This window comes from Sceloporus occidentalis, unplaced genomic scaffold, assembly GCF_023333645.1.
Source record: "Sceloporus occidentalis isolate IW3139 unplaced genomic scaffold, rSceOcc1.0.p SCAF_5, whole genome shotgun sequence".
Taxonomy (NCBI): Eukaryota; Metazoa; Chordata; class Lepidosauria; order Squamata; family Phrynosomatidae; genus Sceloporus; species Sceloporus occidentalis.
In genome coordinates, this window is record NW_028316985.1 from 38,963,272 (window position 1) to 38,986,623 (window position 23,352).

Genomic DNA, 23,352 nt, shown 5'->3' on the forward strand with positions numbered 1-23,352 from the left:
GCTCAGGAGAGCAGCTGTGCTAGACCCCAAACAAAAGGCACTGCCCCCCCCCCAGCAGCAGGTACTATTGGGGAAGCAGTGCTGTGGCCTCTGGAGGGCCATTTGGGGTCTTGGGTGGCTGCTGGGCACCCCCACATCTCCTAGTGATACCATTCCTTTGAACAATTTATGTAAGGGGTTTTTCAATAGAAGTTGTATGCCTATTGAATTTTACAAAAGGAAATGAATACATAAAACACAATTTTGTGGTCATCAAAGGAATATATTCTCTATTCTAACCTCAAATTTATTATTCTTTCATTTTATATTAGGGCAAAGGAACTGAGATTACTTACTGGCTGACAGGTGTGAAGGACCAGCAATATAATCTTCCAACACCTCCTTCAGCGTAAGAGATTCTGTAACTTGTGGACTGCAACTTAAAGAGCGTTCACCAGTCAGAGTATCTTTATGTTCTCCTTCTGAGAATATATTATCTGGTAGTGTGGCATGTTCCTGGAAGACATCAAAATGGCACCAGTTGATGCATACATCTTAATATCCCAACAGATGCACATACCTTCAGTCTCATGAATCCTAGGACTACATAAAATCATGCTTGTGCATCTGTGAGATTTATATACACATATGCACACACATACATACATATAACACATACACACAATTTACATATATTATTTACAAAGAAGAATGCAGATAAAAAATATCACATTAACTTTTCCTGTATTTTGCTTCCATTAACAAACCTTTGTTATGAACAGTATGAACTGTAGAGTAGAAAATGGGTGAGAGAGAACAGGCCTTCAAACGTTCAGTAATAAGCAACTGTATAATAGTAGCCGGGGCAACAGAGGTGACAAATTGCCTCTCAGCTATCCCTAGCTTTCCCAATCACTCTGGCAACCAGAGACCAATGATCCATACCTCATTTTTATGAGGGTTTTAAAGTAGGGACTATTAAGGGGTTGTTGTTGTTGACTGCCCTTGAATTGATTCTGACTCATGGCAACCCTTTGGATGAGACCCCCTATCCTCTACTCCTCTGTTTAGGTCCTGTACCTTTAGGCCTGTAACTTCTTTGATTGAGTCTATCTATGTGATGTGCAGTCTTCCTCTCTTTCTACTACTCTCTAACATTCCTAGCATTGTTGCCTTTTCTAATGAGTCATGCCTTCTCATGATGCATCCAAAGTACGACAATCTCAGTTTGATAATCTTGGCTTCCAGGGAAATTTCCAGATTGATCTGTTCAAGGACCCATTTGTTTGTCTTTTTGGCTGTCTGTAGTATCCTCAGCACTCTTCTCCAGCACCACATCCCAAATGAATTGATTTTCTTCTTATTTGCTTTCTTCACTGCCCACCTCTCACATGGTAATGGGGAATACAGTGGTTTGTACGATTCTACCTTTAGTGTTCAATTGTATACCTTTACTCTTTACTCCTATCTAGTTCTTTCATAGCAGCCCTTCCCATTCCTAGTCTCTTTCTGATTTCTTGACTGCAGTCTCTGTTCTGGTCAATATCTGATCCAAGATACGGCAACACTTTAACTATTTTGATTTCTTCATTGTTTAGGTTGGGTTTATGTAATTCCTACATGGTCATTATTTTTGTTTTCTTTATGTTCAGCATTATGTTGCTTTTGCACTTTATTTTTGACCTTCCTTTGTAATTGTTCCATCCATAGCTTTTTGTGATCTAGGCAAGCAAAGGCTTTGCTATAGTCTAGCACATGCTGATTTTTCTGGAATTCTTTTGTATGCTTCATTAGTCATTGTATGTTTGCAATATGTTCCCTAGTACCTCTTCCTTTCTGGAACTCTGCTTGAACCACTGGGATTTCTCTCTCCATGTATGTTGCAGAATTTTGATTATACTTTTGCTTGCATGGGAAATTAATACTATGGTCTTATAGTTGCTGCAGTCTTTTGTGTTTCCTGTTTTATGTATTGGGATGTATATTGACCATTTCCAATCTGTTGGCCACCATTTTGTTTTCCATATTTGTTGACAGATATTGGTTAACACCAGAGTTGTAAGTTGTAGCAGTTCAATTGGTGATTGCCCCTCACTGCAAATTCTCCTAGTGCAGTTTCCACCTCACTTTTTAGAATTTATGGTTCTTTGTTCCATGTGTCATTCATTTTTTTCACCTCTTTTGAATAACTCTTCTGTGCATTGTATACAATGTCTTTATTTCTTCCTGATCCTGTAGTATGTTCTTATTATTGTCATATTGCATCCTGGTCCTTGGTTTGAACTTCCTTTGAGTTCCCAGATCTTTTTTGTTGCTGTCCTCTGTTTCTCTGTATTGATTGTTGTAGTAGTTCTCTTTAGCCTAGCATACTAGTCATACACTGATGGTTCTGATTTTGTTCCTATCTACCTTTGCTTCTCTTGTTTCCTAATACATTATCCTGTAATACATATTATTTGACATCCAGGTCGTTTGCATTTAATAACATATATTAAATCACTGGACTTACAAATAACTATTCTTTTAATATAATAAGTCTTGCCAATCATTATGTTTTTAAAGGTGAACATGAAGAGGCTGAAACACTTAGCTAAATAATTTTAATTCTAGCTGTGTTTTGTCAATGATTTGTTTACATGTGTAGACAGCTTGACGCTTCTATTACTTAGTCACATTTAACATCCTGCTCCTGTTTCTTCTCATTGGCTTGAGTACTGGTGGATTGGGACGCAAAATTGGGAAACAGGCTGATCATAGGTGGATTATGTCAGTGGTATCACTACAATTGTTCAAGGTTTTTTGACAAAAGGAAAAAAGGAGGAAGGAAGTAGGAGAATGGGAGAGGAAAAAAGAGAAAGCAAGACAGGCATCTAATTAAAAAAAATAAATGAATTGGATATCACTGCATTAAAGTTAAAGATCGGTCTCAGGTCTAAAAAGTCAAAAGGCTTCTGGGACACTGCAAACAGTGTAGTTAGATTCACTATGGGTTGGTATTAGAAGAAAAGGTCTTTTAAGATTTACCTGGCATCTCCATAATGTTTGACTTGTGTTAATGAATTTCCTGCTATTTCTCAGGTCTTAATGTCAGAGGCTCAGATGACCTTGATTTTGGTGCTGAGATCTCAAATAAAATTAAGCCTTTAGATTGGGTTGGCAACTGTGGAGAGAGTAGGGGCCATTTTTTGCCCCCAGAAGCTCCTCCCAGCAAGCTGCACTGGTGTGCCTAACATGGATAGAAGTAATATCAACTTGTTCTGGCTTCACTTTTGGCTGATTTTATTTTTTGGGGGGGAGGGCAATTTTTGGATGATGATGGTGCTTCTATTTCTAAGGTAGCCATTCTGGCCATAAGAGAAACACACACACACACACACACACACACACACACACACATTAAGGCAGTGCCTTGCTTTCACAATCTAGAGATCTCTTCTTGAAGTACAGTGTTACAAAAAATGGTGGAATGCTGAAAGGAGAAAAAAGGATAACATGATGTTGAAATCATAATATCTGGATGGTTAGAATCTTAAGATGAAATTGGGCCGGAGAAGAGGCTGCAGACATTTAAATCACTTGGTACAGATGAATTTGAATGTCTGCAGTCTCCTCCCAGTTTTATCTCAAGACTTTATGACTTCATGGAAACTTAATGACTTCGGCATTAAATCACTTTTACCTCCTACTCTTACCCTGCCTTCCAACCTCCTTTTTGTAGTATCTTTACTGACGAAAAAAGATAGAGATTTTTAAAAGATTACCGAGAATTTTTTAATCTTTGAGGTCTCCTAAAAAGGTGTTGCCCTAATATAGATTTGGGAAATCCCCTAATTGCTCTGTAATTGTTCCACTTCGAAGCAGAGAAGAATGACACTCCTTCACTTGTCACTTACAGTTTTGTTTCTGTCTTCCTCTGGAGGCGTTAAACCACCATGGCAAATTTTGTAACCATGCTCAGTCCCTCCCTGGAAGTGTGACTGTGCCAGAATGGTTTTGCCTAATGGGAAGATCCAGCTCCACCAGAATCCCTTCCACATCCTGGCCACAGGATCCTCAAGTCCATACTAAGACGCTTTGAAACATTGTGATTAGTTTTAATAAAATAAAATTTTAAATCCAAGAGCATGTTATGAAATATTTCATCTTTCAAAAATTCATATTGACCCAAACATCCATATTGATTTGACTGTTATGACTATTTGACTGCTATGGGCTTCTCAGTATTAGATATGACTTAGAATGCTGAGTGTTACAAAGTAATTAGTCCATAGGAAACCATTTTTATTTGGTTTATGAGACTGTTTGCCTTATCTCTGCTTGCCACCCATTGGTTCCACTCCATCCATTTTCATTATTCTCTGTTCCAAATAAATTTTAATTTACGTTTGGGTTTTTGACTATGTGACATGATGAACTCAGTGAGACATGCATAAATTGAAGACTGGAAAAGGAGGAATAGCTTTGCCTTGGCTGTGTCTTCCCCTCGTGAAGGGATTTCAGTTTATGGTTGTTTCTACAATGGTATGTAGTTAATCCAGAACATCTAGAACTTTAGGAAGAAGCCACAGTTCAGTGGCAGTGATGGCAAGGAACTACTGTATAAATGAGAAACTTTTGCATGTATCTTGGAAATTAGCTGTGAGGCAACTCAGCAGAGGTTCTGAACAGGTGGTCTCAATTGGATGCTCCAAATATGGAGCTCCAGTATAATGTATAAATCATACTTTATATTAGATTATGGATTTAAAATGAACAGTATAAATATACAAGGGTTTATTATTGGGAATCATGGTAGATATGCCACTGTGACTAATTTGAACATTTTCTGTTCTGCTGTTTTTAGGGAGAATCAGCAACGTTTGCAGGCGGACTTTGCTGAGATGATAACACACTCTCTTCAGAAAAGGGAAACCGAAGAATTCCAGGTGCGAGAGATTTCACACATGTCTAGTTACTGCAAAGGCACTCTGGAATATCTTCAACTGGCTACTACTGAATGCCCTAGCACCTACCTGTAAAACAGTATAAAGAGCATGATTAAGAATCCCAAAAAGTTAGAACTAATTTGAAAACAGATCTCACAAACACCTCACATATTTGCAGTATTGTAGAGAGGACAGGTTGGTTAAGGAGAGAAATTTATTCCTTCACTGTAAATTAATCATTTATGGAAAGAACATTCTTTCTGTTACACTGACAAATAGAACTTAGCAAATGCAAGATGCTTCTTAACTAATTAGAGGCTTCACTGATGCATTTTTTTTAACAGTGGGGGAAGACAAAATAAGAGGGCATCCACATGGCAGCTCCCTTCACATCCGTTTGCTGTTTGTGGGCTAAACCGACAGTGAAGAATGACAGCAAAGGAATCAGATGCACAAAAAGCATTTTCCCCCTCTTCCAGTATTTTAAAAGCATTATGAATGGCATAAATTATGCCGATTCCCTGCTTTGCAATGACATACATTGTAATGCATGCAGACAGTAGGAAGGAGGACTGTTGCAATTAATACACAGATCGTGTTTATCTTTTATAAGCCATTTTGAGCATATAGACAAGTATTATTTGAAAAAGAGAGCGAGAGCAATGAGAAAGAGAGAAAGCAAACATTGAATGCACCATTTGAAACTATTCCTTTTTTTAAAATGGCTGTCCATGCCCTTGCTTCTTTAAAAACTGAAGCCATGTATATGTATATGTATGTTAATCTGAGTCTGTCTTTCATATACAGGTAAGGTTTTGTTTTTGTATTGCAAGTACCTTCTTCCCTATTATTAAAAAACCTAAAATATTTGTTATTTAAAATGTGTTATCTGCTATCCATTTTCATCTTTTAAGGCTTTGATTGCCATGACTTGTTTTATATTTGTTTTGAAATATGTGTATCAGTGTATTTGAAGATAAAAATAAACCCCTTTGAATGAGGTCCTGTATATTTGCTTGTGTTCAGTCTCATCTTGCTACAGATGATATTGGTGTGTGCTAGTCTGCAAAACTAAATTAGATCCTGAATAGTTTCTATTTCTTTCTGCCTATGTTCCTGAGGGAACTACCAAACACACAAGAGCCTACAGGATTCTGCAGCATTCTATTTTGTTGCACATGCGTTTAAAAATCTGTATGAAATTGCTGGGAGAAGTTGTCAAGAAATTTGGAGGAAGTTACTGTTAACATGGAGATAACACTTTATTTCACATTTCTGTTATATTTTAAGGAGAAAATGCAGTTCTGAACCATCATCTTGATGCTGTGATAAGCTGGAGGGCAGATAACAAACTAGATATATCTAGATTAAATGAGTAGTTGATACTTACTGAAAATTATTCTCATGAGGCTGAAGGAACAGTCCACAACCTTTTCCCCCCCCTCCCACACAGGAAAGGTTGTCCAAGTGGGGAAATGTATGGGGCTGTCTTAAAAGATGATTCAAAACTGTGGATTGTTTACAATGCTGTAATTGGGCTGCTTATAAGGGGTCAATATGTTAGAGTGTATTATTTAAATGCTGCTTAATCACCATTGGTTTCTGATCCAAAGTGCAATCCCATTTCAAAGAGCAATTTATGATCTCCAAAGTCCTAAATGTTTTGGGTGCAGAGCAATTAAAGGACTATCACCTCCCACAAATCTGTACTGTGTTGTATCCCCCCTTCATCAGCAGTTTGGCTGGATAGTACACAGTACAGGGACTTTCCTGTGATGAAGCCTGGTATTTAGACCTATCTTCCTTTCTCAACCTTCTGAATGACCACAAAGACAGTCTTCTAACTTTTTAATGATACCATAGTTGCTTTTTTAGTCTCTGGTATCTGACTTATTATGGATTATTCTAATTCTTTTATTCCATGGTGGCTGATACGTTTATTTTTTTAAAGTAATTTTATTGATCGTGAGTGTGTGGAGGGTGAGGGTGAGGAGCAAGTGCTCTTAAGGACTGATCATTTCACCAATACAGCTTCGCCACCACATTTGTTAATAATTGCAAGCATGTCACCTTGGACTTGCAGTAACCCTATGAAGGAGAGACCTCAAAGACAACCTGTTATTGATGGCCCTGCTCAGTTCTTGCAACATATGATGGCAGAGGAGGCGGAGGAGAAATAGTGGAAAGATATAAGAGAAATTTGCAAGTCATATCTTGCAGCATGAATTCCTCTTCACTGATTTAAATGTGGTCTTCAGAAGAGTGAATTCAAGATCCTGTTGGACATTTATGTGAAATAACAAGGCAAAATATCTGTACAGGTTCTGAGAACAGAAGTATTACCAGTCTCTTCTTCCTATAAATTATTCTCAGGGCAGGATATCTGTGCATAGTAACTTTTCAAATCATCCCCATAACCAAATTTCTGCTTGTGTGCTCTAAGGGCATAAAATGCCAGAGAGCTGTGACATGAACTGACATGCACTAGATCCTGAGAACTGAAAGTTTTAAATACTACAAGAAAATGACTGATTACAAGCTGCATATGTCTGTCGTTGTTGTTGTTCTGCTAGTTTGAGAGACTTTAGGACACAGACAAGCTTACTCCTCCCCAGCATGGCCACTATGCTGCCCATTTTTGGTCCTTCTGATGCCAGGTAGTGGCATCAGGATTTTAGTTGTATCATATTTTACCCTTGATGTAAATAAGTTACCTTGGATCCCATGTCAGAATCCCAAGTCTGGAGAAAAAAAGGGATATAAATTAAAGGTGAAAAAATATTTAAGTGTGGGATAATTTAACCTTTAAACTATCAGTTTATAGCTATGGCTAATTAATAATAATAAAAAAGAGCCACTTTTTTTTTTAAAAAAAATACTTATTTACAATTGGATTGTATTAAGGAATACTCTAAAGAGCCACAATGGTTTCAAGAGACATAAACTCTTGCTCCTACCAGTTGGATGAAATATTGCACTAATGCATAAACCATTGTGAGTTTTTTGGGCTATGCGACCGTGTTGGGAAGAGTTTATTCCTGATGTTTCACTTGCTTCTGTGGCTGGCATCTTCAGAGAATGGTGGCATGGAGGTGTGTGGCATATATATACATAAAAAACCTAGCCTTTGATTTTACATTGTGGTAATGTGTAACTAAGTATGATAGTCTTTTTGTTGCTGAGTTCAACATTCTTTCTAGATCTTCCTATCATTTTAAATTTTTACTAACAGGCAAAATAATCCTAAAGAAGGTCAGCAGTTGGAGTAATGAAGCAGATTTACAATTGGCTCATGCTGGTTAGGGTAAAAGGGTAGTGGTGTGTTTTTTTCTCCTTTTCTCAGTGCATTAGTGTTCCTAAATCTCCCCCCTTCCACAATAGAGGGGATTGCTATGCTATATTTGAAGGGGGAATCACCTTTATGAGAAATACCATTCAGAGAAGTGTACTTTTTTGTATCATTTCATTTTTATTATTAAAAGTTACATGTTTGCTAAAAACATATTTTTTATTATCCATTTGTTACAATCATAATTGTTTTTTATTATATTCATCTGCTGAACCTTCTTTCTTTTATTTGTCCCCCCTACACACACACACTCTGTGCTGAGCTTAATTCAAGGTGCTAGTGGTGACCTACAAAGCTCCAAATTACTTGGGGCCAAGATATCTGAAACATTGCTTCCTCACACATGGGCCTGACAATTTGAGTTCATCAGAAGAGGCTGAACATCAGAAATGTCCCAACACTTTGTGAGGTTAGGTTAGTGCATAAGGGACTGCAGGGTGTGCATCCCACACAGAGTGACATCCCAGAAGAGGGTGACACCCGGTTAATAATAATAATAATAGGATTTATTTATATGCCGCCCAATCATTGGGAATCCGGGCGGCTTACAACAGAGGGGATAATAGACCGTTCCCTGCCCTCAGGCTTACAATCTAAAAAGACACAACACAAAAGGAGAAGGGAATGGTGGGGGGCGGAAGGGATCAGGTCCAGCATTCTTCTCTCCCTCTGAGGCCCGGACCAAGGCAGATGAACCGAAGGGAGGGCTCTTCTTCTTCAGGCTATCCCTGGTGGAGCTGGGCCTGCCTGGTCAACTCCCTCATAGGCCGGAAGATGACAGTTATGGAGGGAGGAGTCTCTTCTTCCAGGCTAGCCCTGGTGGAGCTGGGTCTGCCTGGTCAACTCCCTCATAGGCCAGAAGATGACAGTTATGGAGGGAGGACTCTTCTTCCAGGCTAGCCCTGGTGGAGCTGGGCCTGCCTGGTCAACTCCCTCGCAGGCCAGAGGATGACAGTTATGGAGGGAGGAGTCTCTTCTTCCAGGCTAGCCCTGATGGAGCTGGGTTGTCCCCTCACTCCTCACTGCTGTGACCTCATTCTCCTCATTAGGAGAATGAGGTTGTCGCAATGAGGAAGGCCGATGCACCTCATTGCTGCAGCCTCATTGTCCTCATACAAATGATGCCAATGCAATGGAAAAGGCTGAGCGTGCCACCCTGCACCTCATTACCACTGATGCTGCCATTCCCTGAAGCCCCACCTCAGGAAGCCTTGCCCCCTGCATTGGGTGATACCAGGGAGAGGGACGCCATTGGATTAGTGGACACACATAATGGGTCTTTCTCTGTAGCAGTGCCTTGGCTTTGGAGCTTCCTACCCAAGGAACTTAGTCCCATTTGTGGTCCCATCTAAGCTTCCACACAGCATTCAGTTTGAAATGGCTGTTTTAGCTGATTAAACACTGGAATCTAGTATTGTTTTAGATTGCTTTTAAAAGTTTTAAAACAGTATTTGTGTTTAAAAAACGTTTTTATCTTTCTATTGTTTTAATTGGTTTTGATTAGTTCATTGCCTCAGGAACCTTGTGGGCTTGAAGGTGATACAGAGATATTTAAAATAAACAAATAACTTTTTGTAACCATTCAGAGGTTTTTGTAAACAGTGTCTTCCTGAAAATTCAAAACAGGAAAATTGCTGATGATGTTTCATAATACATGTGTGTTGTCTGCATTTCCTGCCCATTTGTATAATTGTAAGTTATTCATATATGTTGTCCATAACTGATCATTAGAAGGTTTACAACCCAGTTCTAAGCATTACTTGGAACTGATTCAACTGACTCCTTATATTATGGCAACAGGCTCTTGAGGTAGACCATATTCCAGATTAGTCCAAAAAAGTGCAAATTCTTGCAATATAGCTGCTTGGCCTTTGCTGGGGTTTGTCAATTTTTGTTGCTTCTCCACCCACAAATTCCATTCTTTTTTTGCGGGGAGCTGTTTGTAGCCATTTCTTGGATCTATACAAGACCTCTTCCAAAGTAAGATTTGCTGAGGCGGTCCTATGGCTTGAAGAATAATTCTTCCCATCTCTGAATTTTTTTATTTTCTTTCTTTTAAGAATAGCATTTGCTATTGTTGTTTGCCTTCAAGTCATTTCTGACTTACGGCTACCCTATCAGAGGGTTTTCTTGGCAAGATTTGTTCAGAGAGGTTTGCCTTTACATTCTTCTAGAGAGAACGTGACTTGTCCAAAGTCATCCAGTGGGTTTTCAAGGCTGAGGAGAGATTTGAATCTTAGGCCTGTTACAGACAGGCCAAAATAAAGCTGCTTCGAGTCACTTTGGAGGTATGGTATTTCAATGATGCATGCGTCCTAAGAGTCCAAAAGCTGCGCCAAAGCCATGCTCCAGTCCTAAGGACTGGAGTGCAGCTTTGGTGCAGCTTCCAGACTCTTAGGACTCATGTATCATTGAAATACCATACCTCCAAAGTGACTCGAAGCAGCTTTATTTTTGGCCTGTCTATAACAGGCCAAAGTCTCTCAGAGTCCTAGTCAAACACTCAAACCATTACATGACAATAGCTCTGACATATTATTACCTCTGTGGGGAAAAAAACCCCCAAGAACAATCTACTGGATCATCACTATTCAGAATGATTGTCCAAGAACTGATTCTAATGAACTAGTTATCAGCTACAGGTCCCAATTGAATTTCCTGGAAAGAAAGAACAATTGCAGCCAATGGATGCAAATATGGCCAATCTGGGATATTGGAAAAACGTAATTGCCAGCCATCTACATCAGACAGCCTGGAAAATGCTGAGTTAGACAACTTTTGACATCAATGTGAAATGTTGAAGTACAACCTTATACATGTCTGTGTGTAGCCTTCAAGTCACCTGTCAGGGTTTTCTTAGGCAAGGAATACCGGAGGTGATTTTGCCAGTTCCTTCCTCTGAAATACAGCCTATATCACCTGGTATTCATGAACTTCTCAGTAGTAAATTCAGTTAGTTAACTGCAGATTACTCTCAGAAAAGTAGCTATATAGTTGCAGTCTAAGGATTATTCTGTGTAATTTATTTCTTAGTACAGATGTATAGGATTGCATAGATGGTGCCTTTTGCAATAACACGACACCACTGGCAAACAAAAGGCCACACAACTAAAGGCAAACCCCCCAAACTAGTTAAACCTGAAAGCACCCCATAGCTCCATCCCACCAGAAGCTCAAGCATGATAAACATTTTTAATTTGCATTAATCCTATGTACATCCTAGAGCGGCATTACAATAGGATAGCTCAACTTTTTTAAAAATGGCTTTATTGGGGATTATGGAAAATCACTCTTTCAGTTAATAAAATGCATTTATAGCTGAAATTTCATTTTTGGTTTATGTGAAAACAGAACCTTAGTGATATTTATTCACCTGAAGGATAATTAGCATATTTACCCTGCTTATCTTTGGGACCTCTTTATCTAGAAAAACAAGGGAACACCAACACTTCCAATGGATATTATCTGTAACAGACATATCCTTCTTATCACAGCTTCTACTTAAAATCATCTTTGATTTCTTCACTGTTTGAAATATTTACATCAAAGAGTGGGTGTCTTCTCAAACAGGGTTATTTATCATTCTGCATTCATTTGTTCACTGTTCTTCCAACATCTTGAAGTTGTGAACAAAGTACCTTTACATCCCTCCAAAATCCTATTTGACTATACTTTAATTCTTGAACTGCAGTAAAGTAATGGATCAACATATAAAGCAACTTTTGTAACAAAATAAGTGTACTTGCCTCTGGCTTAAGTCACAAGACCTCATGACATGTGATTCAAACAGCTCTTGATAAGAGGACACTACCTCTTTTCAAGCAATACATAACTAGGATACACTTCCATTAACATGCCAATCCATATACTTTCAGATACTTCAAAATGAGTGAGCCACAATAACTGCATTAAGCCAGAAAAGGTTTAGAGTTTAATGACATAAAAATGATAAAGTAGTTTGTATACTGAACAATAACTTAAAATTAACATTGCTCCCTCCCCATATGACTTTTGAAGAATGGTCCAATTCCTGAAATGTCTAGACATCTGATTTAAGATCCTTGCAGAACCATGAAGTATGTTTGCCTCAGTAGCAGAGTTAAGTAATCTATGGTAAGTACTCCGGATACTGTATTTTTGAACTTCATTTTCCATAATCCCTGGTCATACAACTTTGAGCTGATGGGCGTTTGAGAGATCTCAAAGGCAGTAGCTTGCTGTCTTGCTAATGGAACTTAATGGAATTTAAAGTTTATTTCCTGAACTTTAAGAATCTTCCAGTACCCACATGGCCAGAAGGAGGTGGGGTCTGCCTGCATGTATAATTACAGCGCTCTAGAAATACAGTTTAATAATAATAATAATAATAATAATAATGTTTCCCCATCCATACCATTTGAATTGAGGACAACCACAACATCTTGACAAAATGCAGGCCAATGACTAACATTGTCATCTCCCCCCTTTCTCCTATATGATTCTTAACACTTGTTTGATGAAGAAACCAGTGGTGCTTTGAAAGCTTGCAACGTACATATTGTGCATTTTGGTTGGCCCAAGAAAGGTATCACTATTTTGTGAATTTTGTAAGTTATTGTACTTTGCTATACAGCTAACATGGCTACCCTAGATATGTTAGAGCACCACAAGTTTCTCATCCGAGCTCTATATTTCTATAATCTAAGAGCCTAAATACGGTGAAGGGATCATATCCCATCTGATTTTAGAAGCAAAGCAGGGTCAGCCTTGGGTATTGCTTGGGTATGGGAGACCACTGATGGAATACCATCAGGAGGAGATATTTCAGATGAAGGAAGTGTCAAAACCATCTTTGAATATTCCTTGCCTAAGAAAACTCTATGAAATTTATGGAGTATTCACCATAAACCAAGAGGCAAAATGGAAGCAGGTGTGTGCGCACACGCACCATTTACACAGTTTACTAAGTTGAAGACAAAAACTGGATAATTTTTTATTTTTTTAAGTCCAAATGACATCTTAACATTTCAGATTTGTTGTAGTAACCCAAGATACTAAATGAACTTGGTGCTCCCTGGTTTTGAATGTAACCTTTCTGAGCAGGGTTTTGACTAAGGGCAAGGAAAGCCTGCTTGGTGTAGTGGTTTGAGTGAAACAACCATGAATCTGGATACCATGGTTGCAATCCTGACCTGGCCATGAAAACCCACTGGATGACCTTGGGCAAGTCACACTCTCTCAGACTCAGAGGATACTAATGTTAAACCCCCTCTGAAGAAACTTACCAAGAAAACCCCATGATAGGGTTGAATAGCTGCCCTGAATCCCATTTTGGGGGAAAAGAGGAATATAAATCCCATAAATAAATAAATAGGTTTGCCATAATAATGACTTGAAGGCACTCAACAACAACAGCAACAACAACAACAACACGGAACCTAAGACTGCCTATTTTACCTGGATTAGATGTTTTCCTAGGCAGGCTCAAGAGCACCGAAGACTACTTGTGTGCTTTCAAGTTGTTCCTGACCTATGGCGACCCTAAGGGGTTCTCTTGACAAGATTTGTTGGCAAGAGGAGGTTTGTCATTGCTTTCCCCTGAGGCTGAGAGAGTGTGACTTGCCCAAGGTCACCCAGTGGGTTTCCATGACCGAGCCGGGAAAGTCCAACACTCAAACCACTACACCAGCCTGGCTCCTGAAAACACTACTAACTCCATGATTTTAATGACTTTGGAAAGGTCAAAATTGAGACTGAGTAGGTGAAAATAAAAATACAGCTAAACAAGACAAGGAGACCCATCCTCATTTCCAGGACATATCCTCCATGTCCTCCAAAGATTCCAAAATGTCCTCCATTTTGAGCAAGACTAAAAAGCATGGCATTTACATTTCTAGGAGAGTTTGTTAGCTTCTCTGTGGTCCTGCCCCCCATTTTTCCTTGAACTCCCTCCATGTTTTGAGCATGAAGCATGGCATTTACATGTCTAGTAATGCATGTTAGCTTCTTTGTGGCCCTGTCCTCCCTTTCCTTAGTCCCCTTGGCCTTGAGGAGGAGGAGGAGGAGGAGGAGAGCAGGGGGATGCTGCTGCTGCTGCTGCTGCTGCTGCTGCTGGAGCTGGCGCTGGGGCGGCTGTGTGCCGGGGGGGGCGGGGCGAGGGCGGGCCCTGGGCCTGGCTGGGGCCCAAGGGAGCCAAGTGGCCCAAGTGGCCCGGCCGCCTCCCTGAGAAAGGCAAGCCATGGCCCCAGTCCCTGGAGGAGGCTGCTGCTGCTGCTGCTGCTGGTGGCGGTGGGGACTGTGCCTCCTGCTCTGGTGCCTGCTGCTGCTGCTGCCGGACTCTGGGGCAGGTGAGGAGGAGGAGGAGGAGGAGGAGGGCAGGGAGGGCAGCCCTTTTCCCAGGGGAAAGGGGCTTCATGGGGAAAGGTGGCCTTCCCCCGCTTTGCCTTTGGGGAGGCTGAGGAGGGAGGAAAGGGGGCTCCTTCTGGCACAGGATAGTTGTGGTGGTGGTTGCTGCTGTGTGCCTCCAAGGCGTTTTTGACGGCCACTCTATCCCTAGGGTTTGCTTGGCCGGTTTCTTCGCCCTGTGTGGGAAAAGGCTCGGAAGGCACACAGCACACAGCACACAGCACACAGCACACAGCACACAGCACACACTGGGGTTGAAGGCAGGGCTCCTGGAGGCTGAAATCTTGGCTGCTCTCTTCACAGAAAAGTTTGCCTCACTTTCTTAATGGCCTCTTTGCTGTTACTGTGCGTAAAAGTCTTTAAAAAAACCCTCTCTTTTTCTCTTTCTCTTTCTCTCTCTCTCTCTCTCTGTGGACCCCAAGAGGCCCCCCAAAGACTGGCGGTTTCCTTTCTTTCTTTCTTTCTTTCTTTCTTTCTTTCTTTCTTTAATAACGGAGACCCCCCAAAGGTCCCTCCTTTGGAAGCAAGGCCTTCCTAGGTTCTGAATGTCCAGGTTCTCATTGCCAATAGTTGAAAGAGTGTTCTGGAACTGTGGAGCTGGTTCTGAATAAGGTCTAGGAAGAGGTTCCCTTTGGCAGAAGGGGAGCCAGTAGATTATGACACTGGAGGGATTATTTTCAAAGACTCTTAGACACCTTTGAGAGGAACTGAAATATATAGAAGTGGGCAGCATGAGCTGTCCTAGGAGTTTATCACGCCAGGGGCTGATTTCCACATTAAAGAGAGGTTAAAGTGCATTTAAAGCATCCCAACAACAACAACAACAACAATATTTATTTGTATCCCGCTCTTGTCCCAGAACTGGAACTCAGAGCAGCTTCACAACATTAAAAACAGTACAAGTAAAAACATAGAAAAAAAGTACACACAAAAAAAAGGAATTAAATTATTACAAAGCCAAGTAATTGCAGAAATGATTATCACACACAATGGCACAAATAAAGCAACATCGGAAATGCGTTGTCACTGAAATCCCCAAAGTACAAAGATGCGCATTAATGCTTCTTTTGTGACCACTTTAATGGCAGGTTTTGTGCGTCGTTGTGCAAAATTGTTACACGTAATTACTCAGTGTTTCCAGGATAGTCAGAGGATAAACTCCTGATCTCCTTCATGAGATAAACTCCCTAGACTTCAGTCTACTTCCTCAGGCAAGATGCATCTGAGGAAGTAGACTTTAGTCTATGAAAGCTCATGTTGCCAAGGTCTTGCTTTTAGTTAGTCTCAAAGGTGTTACAAGATCTCTCCACATACTGATTCGACACAGCTATACATTCAAAGGAATCTTACAGTTAGACATTTTCAGCTCCCATGTGTCTGTCAGTGTTTGTGTGTATCTTCAAGTCGCCTGTTGACTTATGGTGACCCCATTAATTTCATAGGGTTTTCTTAGGTAGGGAATACTCACAAGGTGGTTTTGCCAGTTTCTTCCTCTGAAATATAGACTACAGCACCTGGGATTCTTTGGTGGTCTCCCATCTAAGTGTTAACCAGGGTTGACCCTGCTTAGCTTCTAAGATCAGAACAAAAGAGACCGGGTGGCTTTTGGGTATTTAGGCTCATGAGCGCCAGCATGGTGTGGTGGTCTGAGTGTTGGACTATGATTCTGGAGGCCATGAAACCCATTGGGTGACTGTGGGCAAGTAACATTCTCTGAGCCTCAAGGGAAGGCAATGGCAACCCTCCTCTGAAGGAATCTTGCCTAGAAAACCCCATGATAGGGCTGCCTTAGGGTCGCCATAAGTCAGAAATGACTTGTAGGCATACAACACACTCACTGAGGCTTTTTTTCAGTTCAAGACTCTACAGTCCCAATGTCTGCTGTCACATTTAAGGATGTCCGCAAGAATTTTTCCAAGGCACGGCAAAGTTGCCTGGTTGTGTGTGCATTTAATGTATGCACATTAGTGTGCGCCATTGCAACACACCTCTGCACTTTGATTGCATGTGCACACAAGTGCCTTTGATACTTTGTGTTACATTCGGGTACATTTAGAAGCCTACAGAAAGTGAAAGGAAAATGTGTAGAAGCTGAAATGTGACAACACTTCTGTGGAAAACAAGAGATGTCAAAAATTCCAACCAAAAATTGGCAGAGTGAAAGATATTATAAAAATTGCTCCATATATTTGTTTGGGAGCAGTGACCTAAAAGAATGAACACTATGCTTTGGTATGTACTGGGTAGTTTCTGTCATTCCCTTCCAATTTCACAAAACACGTCAAAAAGGGTCTTCAAAAAAAGGTCTCTTTGGGATTATTCCCCTCATCTTAGAAATACGGATTCTGACAAGAGGTTCTAGAGGTGCCTGTACTGTACTGATCTTTTTTCTTTTTAACAATTCACATTGGCTGAATCTGCACTGCAGAAAGAATGCAGCTTGACACCACCTTTAGCTGCCATGGCTCAGTGCCATGGAATCCTGGGAATTTGTAGTTTTGTGAGCTATTGAGCTTTTTCTGTCAAAGCGCTCTATTGTCACAATAAACTACAAATCTCAGGATTCCATAGGATGAAGCCATGGCAGCTAAAGCAGCATCAAACTTTATTATTTCTGCATTGCAGATTCGTTCAGCCTTTGTTACTGGTCAATTTTTCCAGCAGGAGTCACAAAACAGCATTATCATTACTTCAGTTTTGAATTGGACAGATTCTTTGGAACTGCACATTTGGTGGATTAAAAAGTCCTGACAGTTTCAGAGAAAACATTTACAATTGTCTGGTATGCCAGGTGCCAGGTCTGCCAAGATAGGGGAAACGGAGCAATCTATACCAAGAAGGTATCCATATTACATACCTAGCAGATTGATACGACTTTAATCACCATGACTCCATTCTACAAAATTCTGGGATTTGTAGCTTGATGAGTTCTCAGAGAGAGAGAGCACTAGTTTGTGTCACTGAACGATATTCTCTGAGTGCTTGTATGTACTACACAATTAGACTGTTTTAATCTTCAGTTGCTCTTTTCTCTGGGTACTTTGGAAATACTTGCTGTGCTACTGAAATGGAAACTGTTTTCATAGCATAGCTTTTTGTGGGGTTTTGGGGCTATATGGTCGTGTTCTGGAAGAGTTTATGCCTGACATTTCGCTAGCATCTGAGGCTGGCATCTTCAGAGAATACTGTTTTCATAACACTTCGTCATAACTATCATATAACTACTATTTGTCTGTGCAGTAGTGCTTGTAGGCTTGTAATATAACTTGCAGTTACAAATATGGTATATGAGTGTGTTGGAGCTATGAATTATGAGATTGCACAATCTAAAGCTTTCATGAGAGCTGAAAGAGATGTGATAGCAGCCATGGGAAAAGCACTTGTGCATGTACATTTACCTCATGTACCCAATCATTTATAAACACACCATGTAAGTTGGTCCATTTGTGTGCAGACAGCTAGCAGTCAGTGGTCCAAGCAGATGCACTGGAGTTAATCGAATTCTGAATCTGAACAGGCCAACTTGCATTGTACATTCATTTAAATATGATTTATATGTGATCTATGGAATTTTTGTTTGGTTAAACGCTTCACTCGCCACTGCTATCACTTCTGCGCATTTGTGTCTGGTTGTACTCTTATTCATATCTATGAATGAACCTTCCTGGAATCAGTAGGTCTTTCTTCTGAACAGACATTCTGGCAGTTAATGTTTGTGTTTATTGTAGTCATTCTAAAGTGCATATGAATTCAAACATTTTGTGAAATCTGTTTGTTAATTCACATTGATACTTTAGAACTGAGGTTGCTGTGGCACTTAACAGTTTTTCTTTCTTGTCTCCATTTTTTACATCTTTATTCAACATATTGACTGAGCCTTTTGATGTCTAGGGAACAAAACTAAAGAAGCATGCTATCAGCGTTTACTAGCTATCTAGTTGCTCTGAAAATTTGAAGCACTCCATTTGTTTTTATGAGGTGTGTGAAATATGAAACTAAGTGTCACTAGTATTTCCCCCCCGTAAATACATCTTCTATTCAAAAGAAAAAAAATAGTGTATTTTAAACTAGTGGTTTTGTGATGGGTGTCAGTCTACTAACTGAATAGAAAGGCAGGATAGGCATATTTCAAATGACTAAAAATAAACATGCCACCCTATTTCTGTCTTACCATATGTCTGCCCTTATAATAACTGTCATTGTGGGGAAGGCATAGCTCAACAACAGATCTGTTCAGACAGGCCAAAATAAAGCTGCTTCCGATCACTTTGGAGGTATGCTGTTTAAATGATGGATGTGTCCTAAGAGTCCAGAAGCCACATCAAAACCACTCTCCAGTCCTAAGGACTGGTGCATGGCTTTGGCCCAGCTTCCAGATTCTTAGGATGCATGCATCATTTAAGCATGCCTCCAAAATGACCCGAAGCAGCTTTATTTTGGTCTGTCTGTATGGGGCCAACGTTACCTTTTTTACTATTGCTTCCAGAACGTTACCTTTTTTACTATTGCTTCCAGAATTCCTCAGGCTGCATAACTATGGTCCAAGACACACTGCAGAAATAATCCAGTTTGAGACTGCTTTAACTGTCCTGGCTCAGTGCTAGGGAATCCTGGGAAATGTAGTTTGTTGTGGCACCAGAGCTCTCTGACAGAGAAGGCTGAATGTCTCAAAAAATAACAGTAGCCAGAATTCCCTAGCATTGAGCCAGGGCAGTTAAAATGGTCTCAAATTGGATTATTTCTGCAGTGTGTTTTGAAACTATGTTGCTTGGAGGATTCTGGGAGCTGTAATCCAAAAAGGTAACTTTTCCAAGCTCTATAGCTAGCTCACTGTAACACTCCCTTTTGATATGTGGGAAACTGAAGAGTTCAATTTGACCAGGAACACATTATGAGTTTATTACTGTTATGGACTGTACAGTTCTCCCTGGTGTTTAACACCAGCGATCCACTAAAGCAAACATGGCTGTATAGTGTTACAATGGATCATATAAACACTCTGCATGTCCATTAATTTTCTTAACAAAAAGAATGAAACCGTTAAAATGTAACTATACAAATATAGTAACCTGAAAGGAACAAAATCTTTATTCTTATTCTTATTTATTTTACATATAACAAATTTTAACAAATAAAACACACAGACACTTTAACAAACAAAAAACGTGACTTCTTAAGACTCACCCTTCACTGATTCATAAACTCATTTTTCTTATCTGTTTATCTTATTTTAATTATTAAGCTCCAGTAGTAAGTTTACCCTTCTTGTTTCTACATGAAAATCTAAAGTTATAATATAACCATCTAAACTTTCAAAAGGAACAAAATCTTAAGAGCAACAACGACAAGACAGCAAGATTAAAATTGCATCTAAGGACCCTATCGTATGGGGTTAACAGACTGGCTTACCTTTTCCAAATTCAGCGTTAATTCGGGAGGCAACCACATCCTATCACATCTAAATTGCTGCCGAATCACCGCCTGAGTCCGTCCCGACTTCTAAAAATAGCTGCAGATCCTGGCTGCATCCAGGATGGACCCAGGAGGTGATTTGTTGGTGGTTAGTTGTGATAGGACATGGCTGCCTCCCAAATTAACTCTGAATTCGGGAAAGGTAAACCAGTCTGTTAACCCCATGTGATAGGGTCCTAAAATGCTTTAGGAAATAAAACGATTTTCACCTGGTTACTGAAAGGATAATAAGGTGGGTGCCATTTGAACCTTTCTGAAGAAAGTGTTCCAAAACTGCATTGCCAACACTGAGAAGCCACTTTTCTTGTAGCTTCAGATAGCAGGGGCATATATAGGAGATCCTCCGTGGAAAATTGCATAAAAAGGTCATCATAACACCCCACTCCATTCAATAATCTAGCAGTTGCAGTCTACATTACCTCCAATTTGCAAATAATAATAATAATAATAGATATTATTTAGTAAAATATTTATGCCCTTCCCTATATCAAAAGATTTCAGGGCAGCTTACAATAACATTAAAGGAAGCTAAACAGTTTAAAACAATAAGAATAATTTTAATAAGCTACAAATATATTAAATATCATAAAACAAATTTTAAAAAATCTGAACATTTTTAAAACAGTATTTGGAATGGATTAACGAGGCCCAAAGACCTTGAGGAACAGCCAAGTTTCCAGATGGTACCTGAACATATTGAGTGTTGATACCAATTGGGTCTCCTGAGGGAAGGCATTCCACAATTGGGGGGCCATGGCTGAAAAGGCCCTCTCCCATGTCCCAACACAGTATATTGCACTTTCTGGAGGAACATAGAAGAGGACCCTCTCAGCAGACCTCAGTCCTCCAGCAGCCATGTATGAGGAGAGACACACCCTCACGTACTGAGATCCCAAGCCTGGAATTCAAGCACCTTGAATTCAGACCAGATACACATCAGCAACCACTGCACTTTTGTTAAGACTGGCACAATATACTGTCTGCATAGTATTCTAGTTAGCCGTTGAGCTGCTGCATTTGCACTAGCTGCATCTTCAGAGAGTATTCTATAAGGGCATCCTCACATAGAACATCTTAATCTAATTGGAAGGCCACCAGTGCATGGACTGCCATGACTAGGTTGTCTCTGTCCAGAAAAGGCTGTACCTGGCATACCCATTGAAGTCTTCAAAGCCAGCTCAGCATATAGCACATGGCTCAATAGTTCCCAGAATATGGAAACTGAGGCAAGACTGTTTCTGTCAAGAAAGGATTGTTTTGAGCAAACCAGCCTAAACTAGTAAATTAGACGCCATGCCAGAGAAAGAACTTGTTCTTCCAGTGACTAGAATTTATCAAGGACAGTAAACTATTCATCTGTTTTGTTTCAGGGGGAATGCAGCCCTATCTAGCACACATGGAACACTTTTCCATAGCAGGTCCAAACAGAAGTCTTCTCCCCCCACCCACTTCGACCCCAAAAAGCCAATGGAAGCTGCCCCTGCCAAAATTCAACAACAGAAGTGGAAACAACTGCTTCCAGTTGTTGGAGAAACTGGATTTTTTGCTTTATTTAATACATGTTCCAGGAGTGCAATTCCATGCACTTTCTATGCACTTTGTTTTAAAACAAATATGCATACTTGTACCACTATGACATGGGGCAGTGGCAGTAAAAACTAGAAAGAGACTTACCAGGGGCATCACTAGAGATGTGCAGGGGGTTTGAGCTTCATCAGGTGACACCTTGAAGGTGTCTTCCTTTTGGCAGAAATGATTTGAGGTGTTTGCCTGCGCCCCTTTAAAACATGAAGAGTGGGGCAAGGCTCACTCTTGGAAGGTGTGGGGGGGGGGAAGGAGGGGCTCCAGTTTTTTTAAAAAAACCCTAAATGTTAATTTTAACATTTTAATTTTGTTTTTTAAAAAATTACATATTACCAAATTTTCACTTTAACCACATTATTATTATATTTATTTATATCCCGCCCTTCTCCCAAGACTGGGACTCAGGGTGGCTTACAACATTAAAAAACACCATACAATTAAAAACATACAAAAATAGTATATTAAAATAGAATTATACTTTTATTTTCTTTACACCTGCACTCTTTCTTCCTTTCTATTTTCCACCTCTCATACCACTATCCTTCCTTCATATCACCACCTTACCTTCTCTACACATCCTCATACCCTCAGCGCTTAGTTTTACTTCCTTCATTAACCCTACACCTTCTATGAAACCATGTACATGTAGGCTGCACAAATTATATTGCAATTGAAAAGTATAATTTTAATTTTGCTAGTTGTTTATGTCACAAGTATTGTCATGACACTCAGTTATATACGGGAATTACAATTTATGAGTAAGATTTATACAAAAAATGTATTAAGGATTCTGTATGGTGTGGTGTGGGAGGAGGCCAATGGGGGGGTGACACCCTGAGTCACCACCACACCAGGTGACACCAACCGTAGTGACACCACTGAGACTTGCTGTAAGAGGATCAACAGAGTTGTACTACCCCACCTTTCTTCTATCATAGGATGACCAATGATTTCTTCAATCAGGCCTGTAACCCAATTGAAATGGAACTACTTTCATCCAAGAGTGTCTGGAGTTACAAAAAAGAAAATATGTTAGGTGACCATTTGCCTTTGAGTGTTACAGTGACCCTTCGCATTTGCTGGGGTTGGGGCACAGGATGCCCATGAAAGTGGAAAAACCGCAAATTAAAAAAAAACAAACAACTTTTTTTTTTTGACTGAGAGAACATCTCTTGTAATCTCTAGGTTGTGGCCAGACGTTGACCATGAAACTGTGCTGGAGGACCTACAAATGCCTAGAGGATAGTCCTCTCTAGGAATTTCTAGGTCTTCCAGCATGACCTTAGGCAGAAGCTGCCAATAGAATCACACTGGAGGACCTAGAGATTCCTTGAGAGAACATATTAATCACATCTGTGAATAATCAAGTATTTTGTTCTAAAGAAACACTTGTTATCAATTATAATAAAACAAAGGTGATGGTGTTTGGGAAAAGACATGCTGATTTTCGTTGCTCTATTAATGGCCATCAGATTGAACAATGCCGAGAATTTAAGTATCTTGGCATCTATTTTACAGAAAACCTCTCCTGGAAGTCCCACATAGAAGCTAGTAGAGCAATAGCTGTGAGATCTATTGGAGCAATCCTTAGATTCTACAACCAGGCAGGGGGCCATCTGGTTGCACCAGCTTTAAAAATATTTCAGAGTAAAGTTATAG

General features: G+C 40.0%; 2 protein-coding genes across 2 annotated transcripts in view; both read left to right on the forward strand.

Moving 5' to 3' along the window:
- GUCY2C (guanylate cyclase 2C) overlaps window positions 1–5,739 on the forward strand; it is a 56,390-nt gene extending 50,651 nt beyond the window's left edge. Inside the window, exons 22-23 of the mRNA XM_089526619.1 lie at window positions 312–388; window positions 4,823–5,739. Of these exons, the coding sequence (XP_089382745.1) occupies window positions 312–388; window positions 4,823–4,997 (252 nt within the window). The 3' untranslated portion in view covers window positions 4,998–5,739. The remainder of the gene's footprint in view (window positions 1–311; window positions 389–4,822) is intronic.
- An 8,675-nt stretch (window positions 5,740–14,414) lies between these two features.
- The window catches only part of PLBD1 (phospholipase B domain containing 1), a 60,474-nt gene continuing 51,536 nt past the window's right edge, over window positions 14,415–23,352 (forward strand). Inside the window, exon 1 of the mRNA XM_089523782.1 lies at window positions 14,415–14,579. Within this exon, the coding sequence (XP_089379908.1) occupies window positions 14,471–14,579 (109 nt within the window). The 5' untranslated portion in view covers window positions 14,415–14,470. The remainder of the gene's footprint in view (window positions 14,580–23,352) is intronic.